Source organism: Lynx canadensis, chromosome C1 (genome assembly GCF_007474595.2).
Source record: "Lynx canadensis isolate LIC74 chromosome C1, mLynCan4.pri.v2, whole genome shotgun sequence".
NCBI lineage: Eukaryota > Metazoa > Chordata > Mammalia > Carnivora > Felidae > Lynx > Lynx canadensis.
The window spans coordinates 79,927,754-79,945,405 of NC_044310.1; the positions used below are offsets into that span (position 1 = coordinate 79,927,754).

The following is a 17,652-nucleotide window of genomic DNA, read 5'->3' on the forward strand; positions in this document are numbered from 1 at the left end:
CTTGAACTCAGAACTGTGGGATCATGACCTAAACCAAAAGTCATGACGCTCAAACGACTGAGCCACCCAGGTATCCCTCAATTTAGTTTGCTTTTAATGAACTCTAGACACTCCACTTCTCTATCTTACATTGTCCTTTTGTCCAATTTTCTTTGAAGACAATAATCCAAAGAATTTTTCCTTTCTCCTCTCCAACTTTCATCTCCAACTCAAACTGATGCCCATGGGAAGAAATCACATCTTCTAAATCTGCAGTCAGTTGTATCATTTTCTGTCTTCCCTGTAATGCCATGTGTCCCTGCCATTGCCATGCGACGGGCGGTGCCTCCTTGCAGGCAGAATATTGTCAGGCGTGGTCAGGTATCTTGCCTGAGGCAGTTGCACGGGAGCAGAAGTTTTGTGTTTTTCTTTTTTTAACAATTTCTTTTTGATTTTAATTTAATTTAATTTTATTGAGAGAGAGAGAAAGCACATGCACAAGTAGGGAGGGAGCAGAGGGAGAGAGAAGTTTTAAGAGGTGGGCTTAAAGCTTGAAGATGTGACTACTCTTCCTCCTAATTTTTTGCTTTTCCCTCTGCCCTGACCCAAACAGAGCCTTCACCTTCGGTGTGGGTTCTAGAATGAGAACCTAATTAAGAAGAGCTGTGGTCAACTTGCAGCCACCAAACTAATGTACGCGAGAATTCAAGGTAATGCTGTTGTGAGCCACTGAGAATTTGGGGGTCATTTGTTACCACAGCAGTGCCAACTCGTACAATGGCCAAATCGTAAACAATACGTGGAAGATATAATCAAGACGATAGCCAAAATTCCCAGTCACCTTTATTTATATAAAAGTATATTAAATAAATTATCTCCATATATACAAACAGAACAATATTACTTCTATAAATAGATAATCCCCATGTATAAAACCTCTTAAAATATATATAAATATACACAATATTGGCCATAAAAGCTCGAAGTACCTTAAATCATAAACTCTATGTGGTTTGTATAGTAGTCTTATAAAAATATAGTTAATTGTCAAGTGCTTAATCAACAGCACGGAAGTCAGTTAAAGTGCTACCCCTAAGGTTCTTTAGGAATGTGCCCCAAAAAGAAGTCTTCTGCATTTCACACATTCACATAAACGTTTGCCAATTGTTTTGAACCTCCAAGAGAACTCAGAAAAGAAGCAGCAGAAGACCCTAAACACCATATATCACAAAAGCAGAGACACAGGTTAGACAAGTCCACCCAATTTCCATTTTACTCTCCTGTGTGATTTGAAGTCAGCTTCTCAAAAGCCTTCCAAAAGTCTACCCAGGAGTTTTTTGTTTTTGTTTTAAGGCATTTGTTCATTCGTTTTTGATGAGACAACCTGGTTTCATCTTGGGTGTAGAATATACATTCTAGAACATGATATGTGCAAAGGATGTCATAGTGTTAAACAGAAATTTTAAAAACTTGGAATGGGTCGTACCGTTCGTTACATTCCACAGCGTCTAATGCTGCTGTCGAAACCAGAATGCTAACTGTGAGAACAGGTCGGATAAAGAGCTATTGTTGAGCCCAAGAGTCTCCGTGCTCCAAAATACTCATTTGTGTTTCCATATATTCCATTCTCTTCAAAGTTCTTGGTCGCAGTGCAACATGAACTGTGCCGTGGTCGGCAGCTCCAAGGGTGTGTTCTTTATGCAGCATTGAGTGGGGAGCCCTCCTTCCAACCTCGCTCCCTGCGCACCTTCCTGCACTTGTACAGGGACACCCCCAGGATGATGGTCAGGATGATGACTGCAAGCACCACCATTCCAATGACGAGGAACATTTCTGGAAAACAAAAGGTCCCAGTCAGCTTTGAGAGCTTGAACCCCATTTATCAGCGGGCAGAACGGAGGGTGTAACTCTAAATTACACCAGCCTGCTTTTGCGTAATTTGAAATTTCTTTCTTCCACCCTTTCCACCACAACATACTTTGATTAGGAAAGAACTGGTCAAACCCTAGATGTTTTAGGGCAATTGACAGTGGCGAAATCATTTAATGGGCTACTTAATAAACTGGATAATGTTCATAGCCAGGAGATGGTACACGTAAATGGGAGCAAGAACAGCTTTTGGAAACAAGTGGCTGAAAATAATGCTGGGTTTGGTGGCAACAATTATCATAGTATAAGATAAATGATCAGTGCAAAGAGCAAGATGCAGAGTGCTGGCAGGGTTTGGGTCAATAGAGATGATCATTGGTTGGGGCAACAGGAAGGGCTTCCTGGTGGAGGAGGCATGTGAGACGGTTCTCAAAGACACATTTCAGTAGATGGAGCAGAGGCAGGGAAGCAGCGATCTGGGTGTGCATGAAGACAGAGAGGCAGCAGAACTCCAGCTGGCTTGAGGGAGATGGCTGTGAGGACTGTGGGTAATGATGGCCCAGAGGGGTACAGGACCAGAGCGAAGGCCAGCCCTTTTCTTCCATTATGGTTAATCAACAGGAAATATTTGTTTAAAAGTGCTTTTAAATTTTCAAATCTCATCTTAGCAAGGAGCCATCCTGTGACTTTTGATCTCAGAATGTCCTCAGAGTACTATCCCTATAAAGCCTGGAGGGAGACTCAGGCTGTCAGTTTCATGGACGAGTCTGAACCCCTCTTGGCACTGCCGATCAGGAACTAGTCCTCACAAGGGGTCTGGGCCCCATGTAGGCACACACACTCACGTAGGTATATTTGCTAGAGGCAATCCCCTCCCTTCGTGGGTTAAACTTCCTGTCTTCTGTGACAACAGCCCATAGCAAGTGCTCACAGATGTCTATTGGGTGCAGCTGCAGCTGGCCCAGAAACTCCCCCATAACCCACAGAATCAGAATTTACGTGTGAAAAAAATACCCAGAGAAATCTGTGATTTGATGCTAAATGCTAAACATGCACCGTGTGTCCATTGCTCAGCAGCGAGCTCGGCACACGGTAGGTGCTCAAGAAAACACTAGCTAAAACAAGGGAACAACGCAGAAACATTTTCAAATGCCTAAAATTGTAAGAGTCTCCCCCAAACGACATGACCCAAACAAACAAACAGCAACAACAACCAAAAACAAGGCTGTTTCTCCCTGAACAAAAATACTTCCTGGTTCTAAGGGTGCACTCGAACTCTGGAAGGTCTCCATGCCTCCCAGAAGAATAACGGACAGAGCCATTCACCTCTGGACATACCTTTCTCTTGGCTAGTACACTCGATGAGACTTTCTGGACTCTTTTGGTTTACTTTCCGTGATGGAATCACTGCTTGAACATTGAAACAGTAGCTTTCTCCTTTATCCACATCAATCAAAAACTCATTAGTGTTTGTCTTGGCTGTTTTCTGTTAAAAGATCAAGAGTTCTTAATTTATCTGGGCTCAGAGTGAATTCTTTCCCCTTCACTAAGTCAACTGTGGAAGCAAAAGCCTGCAGGGGCACACCAGACATATAATGGATTAGAAGTGACTTGGCTGCTCAGTTCCCCCTGATAACTGCTAAGGATGCTTCTTCCTAGACCGAAAATACCCAACTTAGGCCCATCCAACCCAATTTAGCTCCTTTAGAAGATATTTGCAATAAAGGGAAAAAGGAATGAAGCATTAGTTGTGAATGGAAAACAGACTTTGTCTCTGGGATCCTCAAGAGAGGAAGAAATGGGAGAGCCAGCAGGAGCCTCAGAGAAGACCTGGTCCAGCCCTTGGCTGAGCAGCCTGTGTATCCGAGGGGCCACGCCCAGAGTCACAGAGCCGGGACAGCAGGCACCCCTGCTCCTCCACCACACTGCTCTCTCAACCACCCCATTCTGGCATCTTTGAATTGAGGGAAGAAGTGGGCTGTAAAGTCAAGGATCCACAATTTAAAACAAGTCCTAAAACCAAATGAAAGAATCCTCACCTTTCCCGTACTTGAAGCTTTCCAATAATAAAGTGTGTAACTTAAGTCTTTGCCAAAAACATCCCGGAGGCTTAGGAATGTGCCGTTCATCCTGACTAAGGTACGTGCATCTTGTACGGTCACATTCAGTTTTGTCCCAACTTGTTTGTAACTGTGAATCATGGGCTGTCCGAGCTTTGCTAAAACATAGAAAATGAGCTTCATTGAAACCAAAGAATTCTATACCAAGTAGAATCGCATTTAGTTATCACAGTTAATAACAAGCCAGTACCCCCCCCCCCACCCATTGTAAAACAGCCGCATAGAATACGCTCCCTGCAGGAGTTCGCTCAGTGGCTCCAGAGCGGGACATCCTACGGCAGTGCTATCCAGTGCAAATATAACAGCCACAGATGTGATTTAAAATTTCCTTGTGGTCGCATTAGAAAATGTAAAAAGGAACAGCTGAAATTGAACTTTAATAATACATTTTATTTAATCCAAAATAGCTAAAATATTATCATTTGGCATGTAATCAATAGAAAAAATTTTGGAGATATTTTTCAAAATCCAGTGTGTATTTTATACTTACGGCATTTAGCTGTGGGTGCTCAGTGGCCATATGTGGCTAGTGGCTGTTGTAGTAAACAATACAGTTGTATACAGTTCCATATTTGAGATAGAGTAAATTAGGGGCTGTGGGAAGCCCAGGAAATGTCCTTGGTACCTCAAGGAACCAGTGTTAACTGGTCATCTCCTATGCTTAGGCTGAAGGACAGTAGAATAATCCCAGTAATTTAACACGAATTATATGCAATTATATGTGTGTGTGTGTGTGAGCACATGCAAAATTAATATATAAAATACTTTCTATCTCACGTCAAGGAAGGATTTGAAGTGGCTTAGAAGAAACTCAAGAATTATAAAAAGGGGAATGAGTGTCACTGAGCCTGCACCGTCACTGAGGTGGCTGTGGCTGTGGTGGCCATGCTCCAGCTGAGGGCCCAGAGAAGGAGCAAAGGCCACAGAGGAGTTTGAAGGCAGACTCTGGCCAACAGGGGCTCAGGAAAGGCACACAGATTCGCTCAGGGGTCAGGCCGCCCCCTATTTCCACCCTCCAAGTAGATACCTGAGGGACCAGGTGGTTGACGGTCCCTCCCCCCTCCCCCCTCCCTGCCGGGAGAGAGCGTTCTCACTGGGCAGCCGCAGGGCTACACACAAAAGCACCAGATAAAAAACATGACACGCTTCCATTCTAACCTTTCGTTCTAATTCTTCTTAAAAGAGCAACTGATTTCACCCAGCACGGTGTGCTACATCTGTTTATTTAAAATACCTAGTTCTGACCAAAAAAAAAAAAAAAAAAGTTGAAATCTCCTACTTGGCAGGAATCCTCTGCATTCCCTTTTTAGATGCTCAGGTCAGCTTACTGGGACAAAGGCTGGGGAGGAAAGCATTCCTCGTTTTCAAAACCAGCACGAAGGAGGCAGGCTGGGAGCCGGCCCAGCACGGCATCACGTGACACGGAGCACGGTCAGATTATTTAAAAAGGTCAGCGAGCCTGATTGTGGACTCAGAGGGACACCAGACCTACCCCCTGGATTTGTGACTGTTTGTGAAAACCCGAAACGGGGACTAGTGGTCTGATAATGGAAGAGAAAATTCAGGAGATTTAGTTGCATCTGTAATATATAATCTAAATATCCTCCTAGACGCTGAATCTCCAGCTTTAATGCATTTCCTACTCCCCAGCCCCTCCATCCAGACAGTTGCTGGGAGGGCCTGGTGACAGAAAAAAGTTACTCAATGACACTGTTACCAACTCCAGAGTTCACGTTCTGTGAACCTCCTAGCACGCCTGGACGGAGCCAACAGCGCTGTGGCACTTACCAATTTCTGAGAAAGAGAACATGTTTAAGGATGAATATTCTTTTCTTTTAAATTTATTCTTATTTTTTAATTTACATCCAAGTTAGTTAGCATATAGTGCTATAACGATTTCAGGAGTAGATTCCAGTGACTCAACGGATGAGTATTCTTTATGGAATAGCCCCTGCAAGTCACAAGCTCACAAAAACATTCAGACCACGAATGAAAGGGTATTACACATTGAGCACTTACTCTCTAAGTAAGGTGTGAACTCTGGGGAATTTGTAAAGTGAGGCTCCCCAGCGTAATCGGTGGCATCAGCTGGGTAGGAAAAGACCCGGGCCAGGTACGTCTGATTCACATTGTTCATGATCTCGTCGGTGAGGTCACACTCCGTGTCTGTGGTGTAGAAGCATTTGCTTTTCCAGTTGCCTAATCTGGGGCTGAAGGAAGGAGGAGGAGCGTATGAGGATCTGCAGCTGAGACAGACGGCTTTCTGGTGTGGTGCCGGGTTCCAACACCACTCACAAGCAGTCTGAGTAGGCATTTGCTACGCCGAGTCCTTTGGACATATTTGAGTCCTCACAGCAAACTGGGGATGGCTCTGTAATTACTGTTTTCACAGATAAGGCAACTGAGGCAAAGTGAGATTGGGTGACCAGCTCATACAGCAGGACTTTGGGCCACACAGCACTTTGCCTGCCGAGTCTGTGCCCTTAACCGTTTGTTAAATGTCTTCCTTAAAAGGTAGACAATTTGTTAGGGTCACACGGGAGAGAGAGCAACATCCCATCAAGACCCAATTATTTGTTCCACACGTATCTTTATCACATTCTATAGTCTGTGTGGAACATAGCCAATGTAGTAATAATAGAATCTACATAATTATATCTTACATTTGACTGACCATTGCTGGTATGGTTACTTATCATTGAATCTACTGTATGCCAGGTACTGTACAGGGCCCTTTACACAGGCTACCTCATTTGATAGAATCCTTTCAGGAAGGGATTGGATCTTTTTTACATATAAGGACACATGCTCAGGACCACTAAGTGACTTGTACAAGGTCACCTAGCTGATGAGGTGCGGGCTGAGTCTGTCCATCTCATTTTAATACATGCCTCCCTCACTTTACAAGATATGAATACAGCCCATCAAAGTTTACAACATAACAATAAAGGCAGGATCGGAGAGTCTGAGAGACTAAGACTGGAACAGATCTTTCTTTTGTAAGACACCATTGAAGGGGAAATACTTTAAAGAACTGCTAAACATGAAATTATTCTAAAGGACCAAAACAATTTGTAGATGAATGCCCCTGTTCCTGGATCCACACACTTCTGACCCACGTATATTGACAGCCACACTGTTCTCTCCTTTGGCATCATGGACCGCCAGAGAGCCCTGCCCACCATTTAAGACCATGCTCCAGTCCCACTTTCTCCAGGAATCTCCAAATCTCCTTTCTCAGAATTGACCTCTCTCCCTTGTTCCCAGCAATGATACCTCCATTAAAGCACTTACTGTGAACTTGGTCCCACTCCCCATTAAGCAGCAGGGCTAACCTGAAGGATCATACATAGCGAGGCCTCGCTGAGGGTTAGGCAGTTTGCACTTACGGGTTGGATTAGGGGGAAAATGGAGCTGCCATAGGATTCGACTGTCTCAGTCCACACGCGAGAGCCGTAAGTACATATTTTTTTAAAAAATCTTAACTAAACATCGAGGCTAAGAGGATGTGGGCAAACACACTCTTTGCCCTAAAATTCACAAACTGAGATCGACACAGAAATATTTTGGTTTTCTAGATTTCTCTTTCTGTAAAAAAGTAGAGTCTGTCTCAATTCCAGAATGACAAAAATGTTTTTTTAATAGTTATATCACTTCTCTTTTAAACAGTGAATCAGAGCATGACGATTCCTCTCCATCACTGTGGTACACACATGGTTCAGATTATCAGGGGAAAGACTCCTGGGCTCTGTGACTACGTTCCATCTGAGAGACAGGTATTGGGCTCCCCCAGCTCACTCGTAGAAATCACAGTACTCTATGGTGAAATTTAGCACAAGCGCCTGGATCACTGAACATAGTAAAGTCATGTGAACAGGTAATGAAGGGGCGATTCTGTACTACATTCCTCTAAATGCTATTGCCAGCATTAATATTTAAAAGACTTCAAGGTTCCTCTAGGTATTGTACACCCTCCTGATTTGGAAATCATAAATGTCCCATCTGAATTACTAAAAAATTCCAGCAGAATCCAGATTCACCAATTTAGGAGCAGGTTGTTTTCTAGAAGGTGTGGAAGTTTAGTGTTAGAATTCAGAACATTTCTGTGGAATCAACATCACAGGTGGTGGTTGGGTGCTAAGGCTTGAGCCAACAGCACTTCCCAGCTACCTCTAGAAAGTGTTTCCAAAGAGGAAAAGTGCAGCTGGATCTCCAGGCACAGCGGTGGCACCCCGTGGCTGGGGACAGGCCGGCAGCGAGGTGGGGGGGAGTGGGTGAAGAGGGACAGTAGGTTAAAATGCTTTCTCTAGGGACAGAGAACTGGGAAGGAAGAAAGCCCACAGAGGAGATGCAGTGGGAATGACCTTCCTTCCTCCTCCCAGCCTTGGGGCCTCACATCAGACTGTGGCAGACCCACCCAAGTAGGTGGTGGTATGGGGTCCTGGGGAGACCTTGGTTCCAGACCTGGGTGGCCACTCGCTATCAGGGCAGGCAGTCACGAATAAACTGCTCACTTGCCCATGGCAACAGTGTCCTCTTCTATAACAGGATTGCTGTGGTCCTTTTCACCCAGGAATCCTACTTACTCATGGGGAGGCTGCAGGAGAGTTATGTGTCTCCCAGGGGCAGCATTGGGGACTGTTCACAGGCCTTGGGGTGCAGGGCCAAGAGTACGGGGAGATCCCTCTCTTGGCAGGAACTCCCCACCCCCACCCTCAGGCACCGCCAAGCTTCAACTCAGCTAGGATGTGCGCACATCGCACTTCATGGGGGACGTGTTCATTTAAATATTAGCAGCCTTGCAAAGTCTAAGAACTTAGGGTTAACTAAGGCTTAGGTTTAAAAATCAGGTAGGGGCACCTGGGTGGCTCTATCGGTTGAGGGTCTGACTCTCAATATTGGCTCAGGTTGTGATCCCAGGGTCATGGAACCGAGCCCGTATTGGGCTCCATGCTCAGCAATGGATTCTCTCTCACTCTCCCTCTCCCTCTGCAAACCACCCCCCACCCCACTCTTCTCTCCTGCTTGTGTGCTCTCTCTCTCAAATTAAAAATAAAAAGAATAATCTTGGGAGATTATTTACAGTTGTGATGGGGAAGTGATTTGTTAAAAAAGAATAAAAAATAAAAATTAAGTAAATCATAAATGTTTCCACATGTTCACCAAACATAAGACTGAGTATATTTAGGAGTAAGCATTCTTCCTAAAATCTTATTTTCTCAATCCAGAAGGAAGGTGTTTTACTAAAGTAAGCTTCAGCTCTCTATCAGAGGAATTAATTACTAATTCTCAATTAGTGGAATCTGAATTGACAAGTTTGACCACAATTATAATTATTCCCTGGGGTTATAAAACCCCCATATCTCTATCTATACATGAACGAACACACACACACACACACACACACACACACAAATTCTCCTCCTTGTCTAGCAAACAGTCGTCATGAAGTTCATTTTGAAAAACAAGAACATCCACCTAAAAGACCCACTGCGTACTTAGGAGCTGTGTTCAAACACAACAGCAAAACATCTTTAATTCTTAGCCAGTGATACTATTGTGCCTTTATTCAGTTAGTGTTAAAATAACTTCCACAGCAGCTCTCCTCTATTTAATAAGATCTCTAGCAAGCCTCCTAGAACATTTCAGAAACCCCAAACTCACCAAGAATATGGTGAAAACCATCAAGGAACAGAGATGGCACATGTCCGACATTCAGACTGAATGTGCAAATCACCAGCTCTTGGAGAGAGCTGCCAATCAGAGCAGGATGGATGAGTGCAGACAGAGGAGGATTTCTCCCGGGCTTAGTGAGTCACAGATTTGACCTCCGAGATCGTGGATGCAACTGAATTTTGAACCAGTGTCTAAAGATTAATGAATCAAACACTGCTTAAGGGCAATGTACACATTTGTACTCCTCCCCGCTTCCTCCTGAACATGTTAGATCTGGCTCACAGTCTAGACAGTTAGCGAGGAAAAAGACGGGTGTGCTGAGAGGATGTTAGTTATCTTCACTTGCGACCCACACCTACCCATGCTGCCATAGTCTGCTCAAGAGAGTTCACCTACCTACGGCTTACACTCCATTTGAGAATCTTCCCATCCTGTCCAAAACCAAGTAAAACATTCTATCAGTTTAAGCTGAGGAAATGTTGCAGGCTTCATAGACTATGCCTCTGGCCAGCAAATTACCACCAATGCCCTCTTTGTCATCTGTTAAATACTCTCATCCATTAATCAGCTTTAAAGACATTTGTATTCAGCACAGGGAAGTGGAAACATCAAAAACCTTAATTTTCTTTTTTCTTTTTTTTTTGTACGTAGCTTACCTTATCTGAACAGTGTAGACATGATTGATGGGTTTGGGTTCCCACTCCAAAATTGTCTTGAAATTAGTTGATTTCCAAGTTAAATTATATGCTGCCACTACATCTGTAATGCCTTTAAACAAGAGAAAAACAGCTATTATTACGTGAACTCAGTACATGATTTCATGTTGATGCTATAAAACATCTTCCCATCCCTCCCACATCACTATAAACTTCATATTAATTTTTTTTTTGCAACCACGAAAGCTTCCATTCACTACTGAATTATCAAGACAAAAAAACATTCAGGTTTTTCTTAATTTTCTTAACTTCTCTTAATTTTCTCCTGGCAAGATTGACCTTGTAATCTAAGAAAATCCTTGTTTGAAATGATTTATGGAGGAAGCCCTGTGATAACGTGACCTAGCACACAGCCCAGGAGCTATCAGCCTCCTGGGAGGTCCCAGGCCAGCCCAGGAAGTGTAGGACTCCAGAGGTCCCACTCACCAGGGAGGGCCAGGTAGGATGGGTTTGGGGTAAGCTATGGAAGAGAGCAGATCCCACATGTGTGAGAGAGGTTAGGGCCGCATACCATAAGAAAGTCAAATCTTGACTTTTCTCATTTGTATCTATTATGTCTCTATACTGAAACTTTCAGACAGCCAGGCGGAAGTGTGGCCTGTGACACCATCAGATATATTCAGTTAGGACGCTTTATTATTGAGGTCTGCTTTGCCAATACGCAGCAGGTCACAGTCTCTGCCCTGCCCCCCCACACCGAATAAGCATAAGGGTCATGCACCATGTGGTGTCTACGCCAATCCAAGCGACTTTTTGCCACAGGATTGCCTCTAATTGAATCTAAAAGGCGATCGAGGAACCACAAGTGCCTCTCCCGCTCCATCAGGGAACGTGCACGCGCAGTGAAGGATGGTATCTCTCCAAACCCTGCACGACGCTGACCAGTGCAGGTGCGGGTCCACGTCCACCACCTTCAAGGTCGCGGACCACTGGAAAAGACTGGCTAAACTTAGAGCGGGAGCCACACTCCACGTGTGCAATCCCAGCGGCCGGACACCGAGCAAGCCTCTCCAGCAGAGGCGGCAGCCGCCTCCTACCCTCCAACTCCCGCCTGCGCGCCCCGGGGGCCGGCTTCGCTGACACTTGGGTGAGAGCTGCCGCTTCAGGCGGGCGAGCCCATTCCTCCGAGCCTCGCGCTCCTGGGCTTCGGGGGCGGCCGCCACTCACCGGAGGCTCCGGTCACCTGCAGGAGGACCAAGCCGAGCAGGAGCATCCGAGCGACGGTGTCCTCGAGGAAGGGAGTCCGGGGTCCGGGGAGGGTCTCCATGTCCCCGAGCTGGCGGCGAGGCCGGGAGGATTCCGTTGCGCCACGAAGACTGGGGAGGCTGGGCTGGAGGCCCCTTTGGGCACCGGCGGCAACAGAAACGATCGCGGGGAACACCGAGTCTGGGGGAGCTCTGGCCGCGCGCGCTTTAAAGAGTCGCGCGGACGCCGGCGCCTCCGCAGGCCCCCGGCCCGCCCCCGCCGCTCCTCCCCACTCCCGCCCCCGGCCCGATCACTGGCCGTCGTGCTGGGCGGACCCCGGGACCGGTCCCCACCCCTGCTCCGCCCCCTCCGGGTAGGAAACTCCGAGGAGTGATTCACGCGTGATTCAACCGCGCCACCGAGCGCGGTGCTGCCCTTCGGTCCAGCGGCTCCAGGTGCTGCGGGGAACCGGGTCCCCCGGCCCCCAGCGCTCCCCGCCCGGTCCCCGGGTCGCCCAGGCCGGCGACCCAGACGTCCGGCCTGAGTGTGCAGGTCTTGGGGCTGAAAGCGGGGGCGCTTTGGAAGCCGTTCTCGAGGTGGAGGGAAAGGATTCTTCTCTACCGTTTGGAGACCCAGTGCTGTCCCGGCCGGTGGGAGCGGCAGCACTGACGGGGTCTGACGGCAGGTAGGGGCTCCGGGCTCGGTATTTCCCCCGCGCTTCGCCCACGTGGGGCCGAGCCTCGGAATCTGCAGCCAGGTGGCCGCGTGACTCTGAGCAGGGCTCCCTCCCAGCCTTCGTCTTCTCCCCCGAAAGCAATCATACCTGGCCTTCCCACCTCACAGGGCCCTTAGCGTGGGTCGCATCCCACAAAGGTGGTGCGAATGCAGGTGTCTGCCCACAGGTCCGAAGGTCAGTTAGCGAGGCTCAGGCCAGCCCCGCTGGGGGTAGTAACTGGGGAAGAGCTGCTTCAGGCTGGCAGTTTGCCCCTGGGAGAATTCCAGCATGACATCTGCAGCCCTGTGGTTCCCGAAAAGACCGCTCTCACACGGAAGAAGAAGACGTTCGTGGGACTGAGTCCCACCCAAGTGTAGAGAAACTAAAAATGAAATTAAAAAAAAAAAAAAAAATCAGACTTTTTTTTTTTTTTTTTTTCCCCACTAGTCTTCAGCATTGGTTTTTGGAACCTATTTCTGGCTTCCTCTTCTGGGCTTTCCTATAAAATTGTCAGGCGATAGGATGTTACCTTGTATTCTACTAAAGCGGCATTGTAGAAAGCCTTGTTAAAGTATTTGCCATCATTCCTTTATTATTACTCCTTAGTTGCCTCCAAGACAGACTGGAGAGGTGTTCGGGAGAAAGTAGATAGAGTCTCCCACTTTTTTCTATGGAAGTCAGCCTTGCATTTGCATTTAGTGTATACTAAATACTGTATATTTCCATACAGCCCGGGAAACCGTAGCATACACTCATTTTAAAAGAAATAAAACCTCGCAAAAGTTTTGTTTTCTCCCTTTGCCTGAACTGAAATAGCACATCCAGTTCTTGTTCTTTTTTCCTAGAAGCTGAACGCTGCACTTGGTGGTTTCTTTTTGTGGTCTCTTCCAGCTCTATACCCCACAAAGTTTGTATTTGCAAAACGAGACCATGTGGGCCTCCTTTTTGTAGTCTCCCGCCTGAGTCACTTTCCCTAACAGATCTTTAGCCCAGCCTGGGATGTGATTCTTTGTACCGGAGTTGAAGGTACCTAGGAGAAAACGTTACACTTGCTTTCCGAGACTCAGGGAATCGTTGCTGTGTCTACAGAGTGATTGGCTCCACTCGGAGTCCCTGACTCTCCTGAAACATAAAGGGACTTAAGTGTGTCAAGGTCAGCAATTTGGCAAGAAAAGTATGTTTCACGTTAGACGGTGACACAGAAAAAATGCCTTAAAGGTTGATACATTAGATACTTATTTTGCAAATTCACCCAAATTATCAGACAGGGAAGAGAGGAATTTGTTGAGTTTCTGCGTAGGTTTTTGAGTAAATATAGAATTATATCCTTCAAGGTTTGAAAAATGCTAAAATTTTTTTTACTACTTCCAAGAAAAAGAGGAAGCAGACTGGCTATAGTAAATAATATCTCTGTGATATCGCAGTCAATCAGACTGTGGCCAGACGATTTCTAGATCTCTGATGCTTGGCACTGTTAAAAGTACATTCCTAAAATTTCACTGTTGATATCTATTGCACAGAAACCAAGTGATTGTTAAAAATTATTCCCTACCCTTACACATTTTTTTTTAACCCTCTTCGGTAAACCTGAGCTTAGCAGTTACCAAAGTTCCCTCCGGTTTGGTATATCTTGGAGACTCTGAGAAGTTGGAAAAATTCTTAAACTATAATGATAATCAGGCTGGCTGGACCACTCCCTTTATGGTTAAGTCGTAGAGTATCAGAAGGCTGGCGGGGACCTCACAAACATTCTTTTAGGGATGAGGGTCCTACAGACAGCCTCACCATGCAGCTCTGGTCTTCTGACCTCAGGAACTTTTCTTTCCACAACCATACTTTCCTCTATTCCAGTGCATGGAAATAAGACTGGCTTATAAACCGTGACTTACTTGTTTAATTTATTCATCCATAGGCACTCAACAATGCTCTCCAAGTAGGCATAGAAAATGCTTGCAGTTTGGGGAACTCACTGTTCTCTGGCAGAAATATCCTGATGGTTATTCCTTGAAGCGTGCATACATGGAGACTTGTGGAGCAGCTGCATAGCTTTTGCATAACCAGTGATGCACTGTGGTTGATGAGGAGTGTGAGGATGAGGGCCATGTTGCAGCCCTTCCTCTGTGCCCCCCCCCCCCCCCCGAGAACTTCACTGACTTGATTTCATGGAGTACTTCACTTGATTTCAACTCTGTGTTTGTTGTCTTTCTTCCCCACTAGAGCTCCTTGGGGGTAGTCAGGACTGGATTTTTCTTCTTCACATCTCTCAACCCTTTGTGCAATTACCAGCACAGGGTAGGCTTTTATACATTTGAATCAATGAAAACTTTTTTTGGAACCATGCATGCGGCCAAATATTTTCGCTGGCATTCAAGAGATGAGATTTGCCATTGAAGTTTTTCTGTCTAATGGCTGCGCGGTGAGTGTTCCATAAAGCTCAGATTGGTAAGAAAATACGAATCCATCATGGGTTGCAAGGTGTCCCTTGACAGTAAGCTCTGGCTGTCTCACTAGTGACTAATGATTCTTGCTACAGCAAGAAAATCTAATCTGGAGGAGAGGTAGCCGAAGAGCAGAAAACAAATGTGGAAGTTTGGAAATGGTTAGCAGTTTTCTAACAGCCTGGATTCTGGGGTGATTCAGAAGATTTTCAGTCATACGATGAGGCTGTTCTTGCATGGAAAGGCTTCACGACTTTTCAGAAGAAACTGCACAAAATGTATACCTCTCCAGGAAGGGGACAGGCTAAGCTTTATGATCGCAGGTGAGATTGAGAGTAATTTATGTAAAACTATTATATTCATATAGAATGGTAAAAAGAGCAATGGATCCTTTTTGCCCCAGATTCAGGAAAAGGGCTAAGTCTGAGAAAAGGCCAGAGGGACTTAGGAGTGGGAGGGAACACAGAGTTCTGGAAAAAGAAAATATGACTTAGCAGAACTTAAAACAACATCTGGGAGGGTATAGTTAGTCATGGAAAAATTGGCAGTCATGATTGTGCATTTTATGAAAATAATTATGTACTAGTTCAAAAGTTAGCGTTTAGACTGAAATTAAATAGTCGAAAGCCTGTACGATGAACTCTATTATCCTCGCCATGCAAAAATACTTCTATTAGCTGTCTAAAATCATTTACAGGAAGCTTTACCAAGTACGTTATCGCACAGCACCAATATTTTCAAAGCCTAATTTTAGAGAAATAACTTCCAGTTCAAACCTTACACAGGATTAGTATGTTCAGCACAAAAGTATCTTTATAAACCCAAGGCTTATCAAACAGCCTGTCAACCTCCATTTCATGAGCAGTAAATGTTATTTTTATTCTGTATGTACAATGTTGATAAACTAGATACATCCTAAACACAAGTCGTGGATATTGTTTTAGCAACAAAAAGTCATTTAAAATGAAAACCTTTAACGTATATTCTCATTAATATAGCACATATACTTTTAAAGTTTGTACACGGTATCATTTTATGTAAGCATCCCCTAATTCCCAATTTCTATAGCTCCTTATGCTTGACATATGCACTAACTCGATGAACAGAAATCCGTTCATTCAATAAATACTTGACTATCTTCCTGATGCTGAGTTCTCCCTAGACCTTGGATATACAGAATAAAACAAGGAGTCTCTTTCCTATTAAATATGTGAGCACTCCTACTTACTGTCCTGGTTTTAATTGTTTGAATGACTTCCTGTCAGCATTTTGGATTGGATATAAAACAATCTTAATGTTATTTATTAATAAATTTTCTTCCATGCCAAAAAAATTTATAAGGTTAGGCCTGTTATGGTCAATCCATCGGACAGGTATCTTCAACTCAGAAAATTATCTGTAGCCTTAAAATCCATGTACTTTATCAGTTTGAAAGTATGGATGAACTTTCAAAATTTTGCACGTGGGAAAAAAGTCAATATCCCATAAACAGGCAAAAGATAGCTAAGTATGGGATTCCTCAGATGAAGAGTTAAAAAAAAAATTGGTGACATAACTAGTTTAAAAGTACTCGCATCAGAGGCCTTGTTCTTTTTTAGATCATTTATTTGTTGACATTTTATAAAATAGCATAGTTTACAGATGCTGTAACGTATTAGCTCGCAATCCATCCAGTCACTTGCCGCCTTTAATGGATGATACTCCATCCTGTTACAGCAATGCCTCTTTCACACAGAGCTTGCGAGCTGGAAAGTAATTGCTGAATAAGCAAAGTTTTCTGCACATTGGAAGCATGGTTCTAGCATTCGGCTAGTTGTACTTGCCAACCTAAACCACTACCCTCTGTTACTATATTGCAGCAACTCGAAGTTCTACGTTTATTTATTTTTTTTTTTGGGACAGAGAGAGACAGAGCATGAACGGGGGAGGGGCAGAGAGAGAGGGAGACACAGAATCGCAAACAGGCTCCAGGCTCCGAGCCATCAGCCCAGAGCCTGACGCGGGGCTCGAACTCACGGACCGCGAGATCGTGACCTGGCTGAAGTTGGACGCTCAACCGACTGTGCCACCCAGGCGCCCCGCAACTCGAAGTTCTAAATCAGCTACACACCAACCACAAAATGACTCCTCTCCCCTGTCATAAGGACCATAACAGGACATAGACTATAGAGGGAGCTTGTGGTACCATGACAGGACTGGGTTTTCAGGATTTGGTAAACTTTATAGACAGCTGTTAAATTGACCAAATCAAAAGGATGGGCCTTAAACCTGGCCCTTATTTTTAAAAATAGGTTTTGTCTTACATCTCCTATCCTTTATGGATTTGTCAACCCAGATCTTCCCGTATACAGGCTAATAAATATGTACTGAAGGATTACTGTGTGTAAGGCAAGGTACTAGGAACATTATGAGTCCTTTTTTTTCTTTTTCTTAATGTTTATTTATTTTAGAGAGTGACAGGGCGGGAGCAGGGGAGGGGCAGAGAGAGAGAGAGAGAGAGACCCAGAATCCAAAGCAGGTTCTAGGGTCTGAGCTGTCATCACAGAGCCAGACCTGGGGCTTGAACTCACAAACCGGGAGATCATGACCTGAGCTGAAGTCGGATGCTTAACCGACTGGGCCACCCAGGCGCCCATGAGTACTTTTTCTAAAATATCTTGTAAGCTAGTCAGAGAGCTGAAGCAAATGTGTAAGCTTCCACAGGAGAAGGCGGGGGGTAAGTGAAATGCGACACGTCGCCATGTCTCTCACTGGTAGATTGAGAGCTCTGTGCCAGCAGAGTCTGCTTTATCTTTACTGGCATCCCTAGTGCCTGGCGTAGTGCCTGGCATGTAGTGTGTCCTCCACACCCATAAAGCTTTGTTTAAAGGTATAGGAGATATTTGGGACTTCGAGGAGACAGTTCACTGTTGTTGTTGTCTTTTTTTAAGTTTCTTTATTTATTTTGAGACAGA

The 17,652-nt window shown here is 45.0% G+C and overlaps 1 protein-coding gene and 1 long non-coding RNA gene across 3 annotated transcripts in view; one reads left to right on the top strand and one right to left on the bottom strand.

The window, feature by feature from the left end:
- Positions 1-804: 804 nt before the first annotated feature.
- F3 (coagulation factor III, tissue factor) lies at positions 805-11,764 on the bottom strand. Its single transcript, XM_030327164.1, has 6 exons — positions 11,528-11,764; positions 10,301-10,412; positions 5,988-6,178; positions 3,888-4,066; positions 3,187-3,334; positions 805-1,812 (listed from the first exon to the last, which is right to left on the bottom strand). The coding sequence occupies exons 1-6, from the start codon at positions 11,625-11,627 to the stop codon at positions 1,676-1,678; spliced, it is 867 nt and encodes a 288-aa protein (XP_030183024.1). The 5' UTR covers positions 11,628-11,764; the 3' UTR covers positions 805-1,675.
- Positions 11,765-12,056: 292 nt separating this feature from the next.
- The window catches only part of LOC115521569, a 51,688-nt gene continuing 46,092 nt past the window's right edge, over positions 12,057-17,652 (top strand). For both annotated transcript variants that reach the window (XR_003971107.1, XR_003971106.1), the window contains exon 1: positions 12,057-12,230. This is a non-coding gene — a long non-coding RNA (uncharacterized LOC115521569). The remainder of the gene's footprint in view (positions 12,231-17,652) is intronic.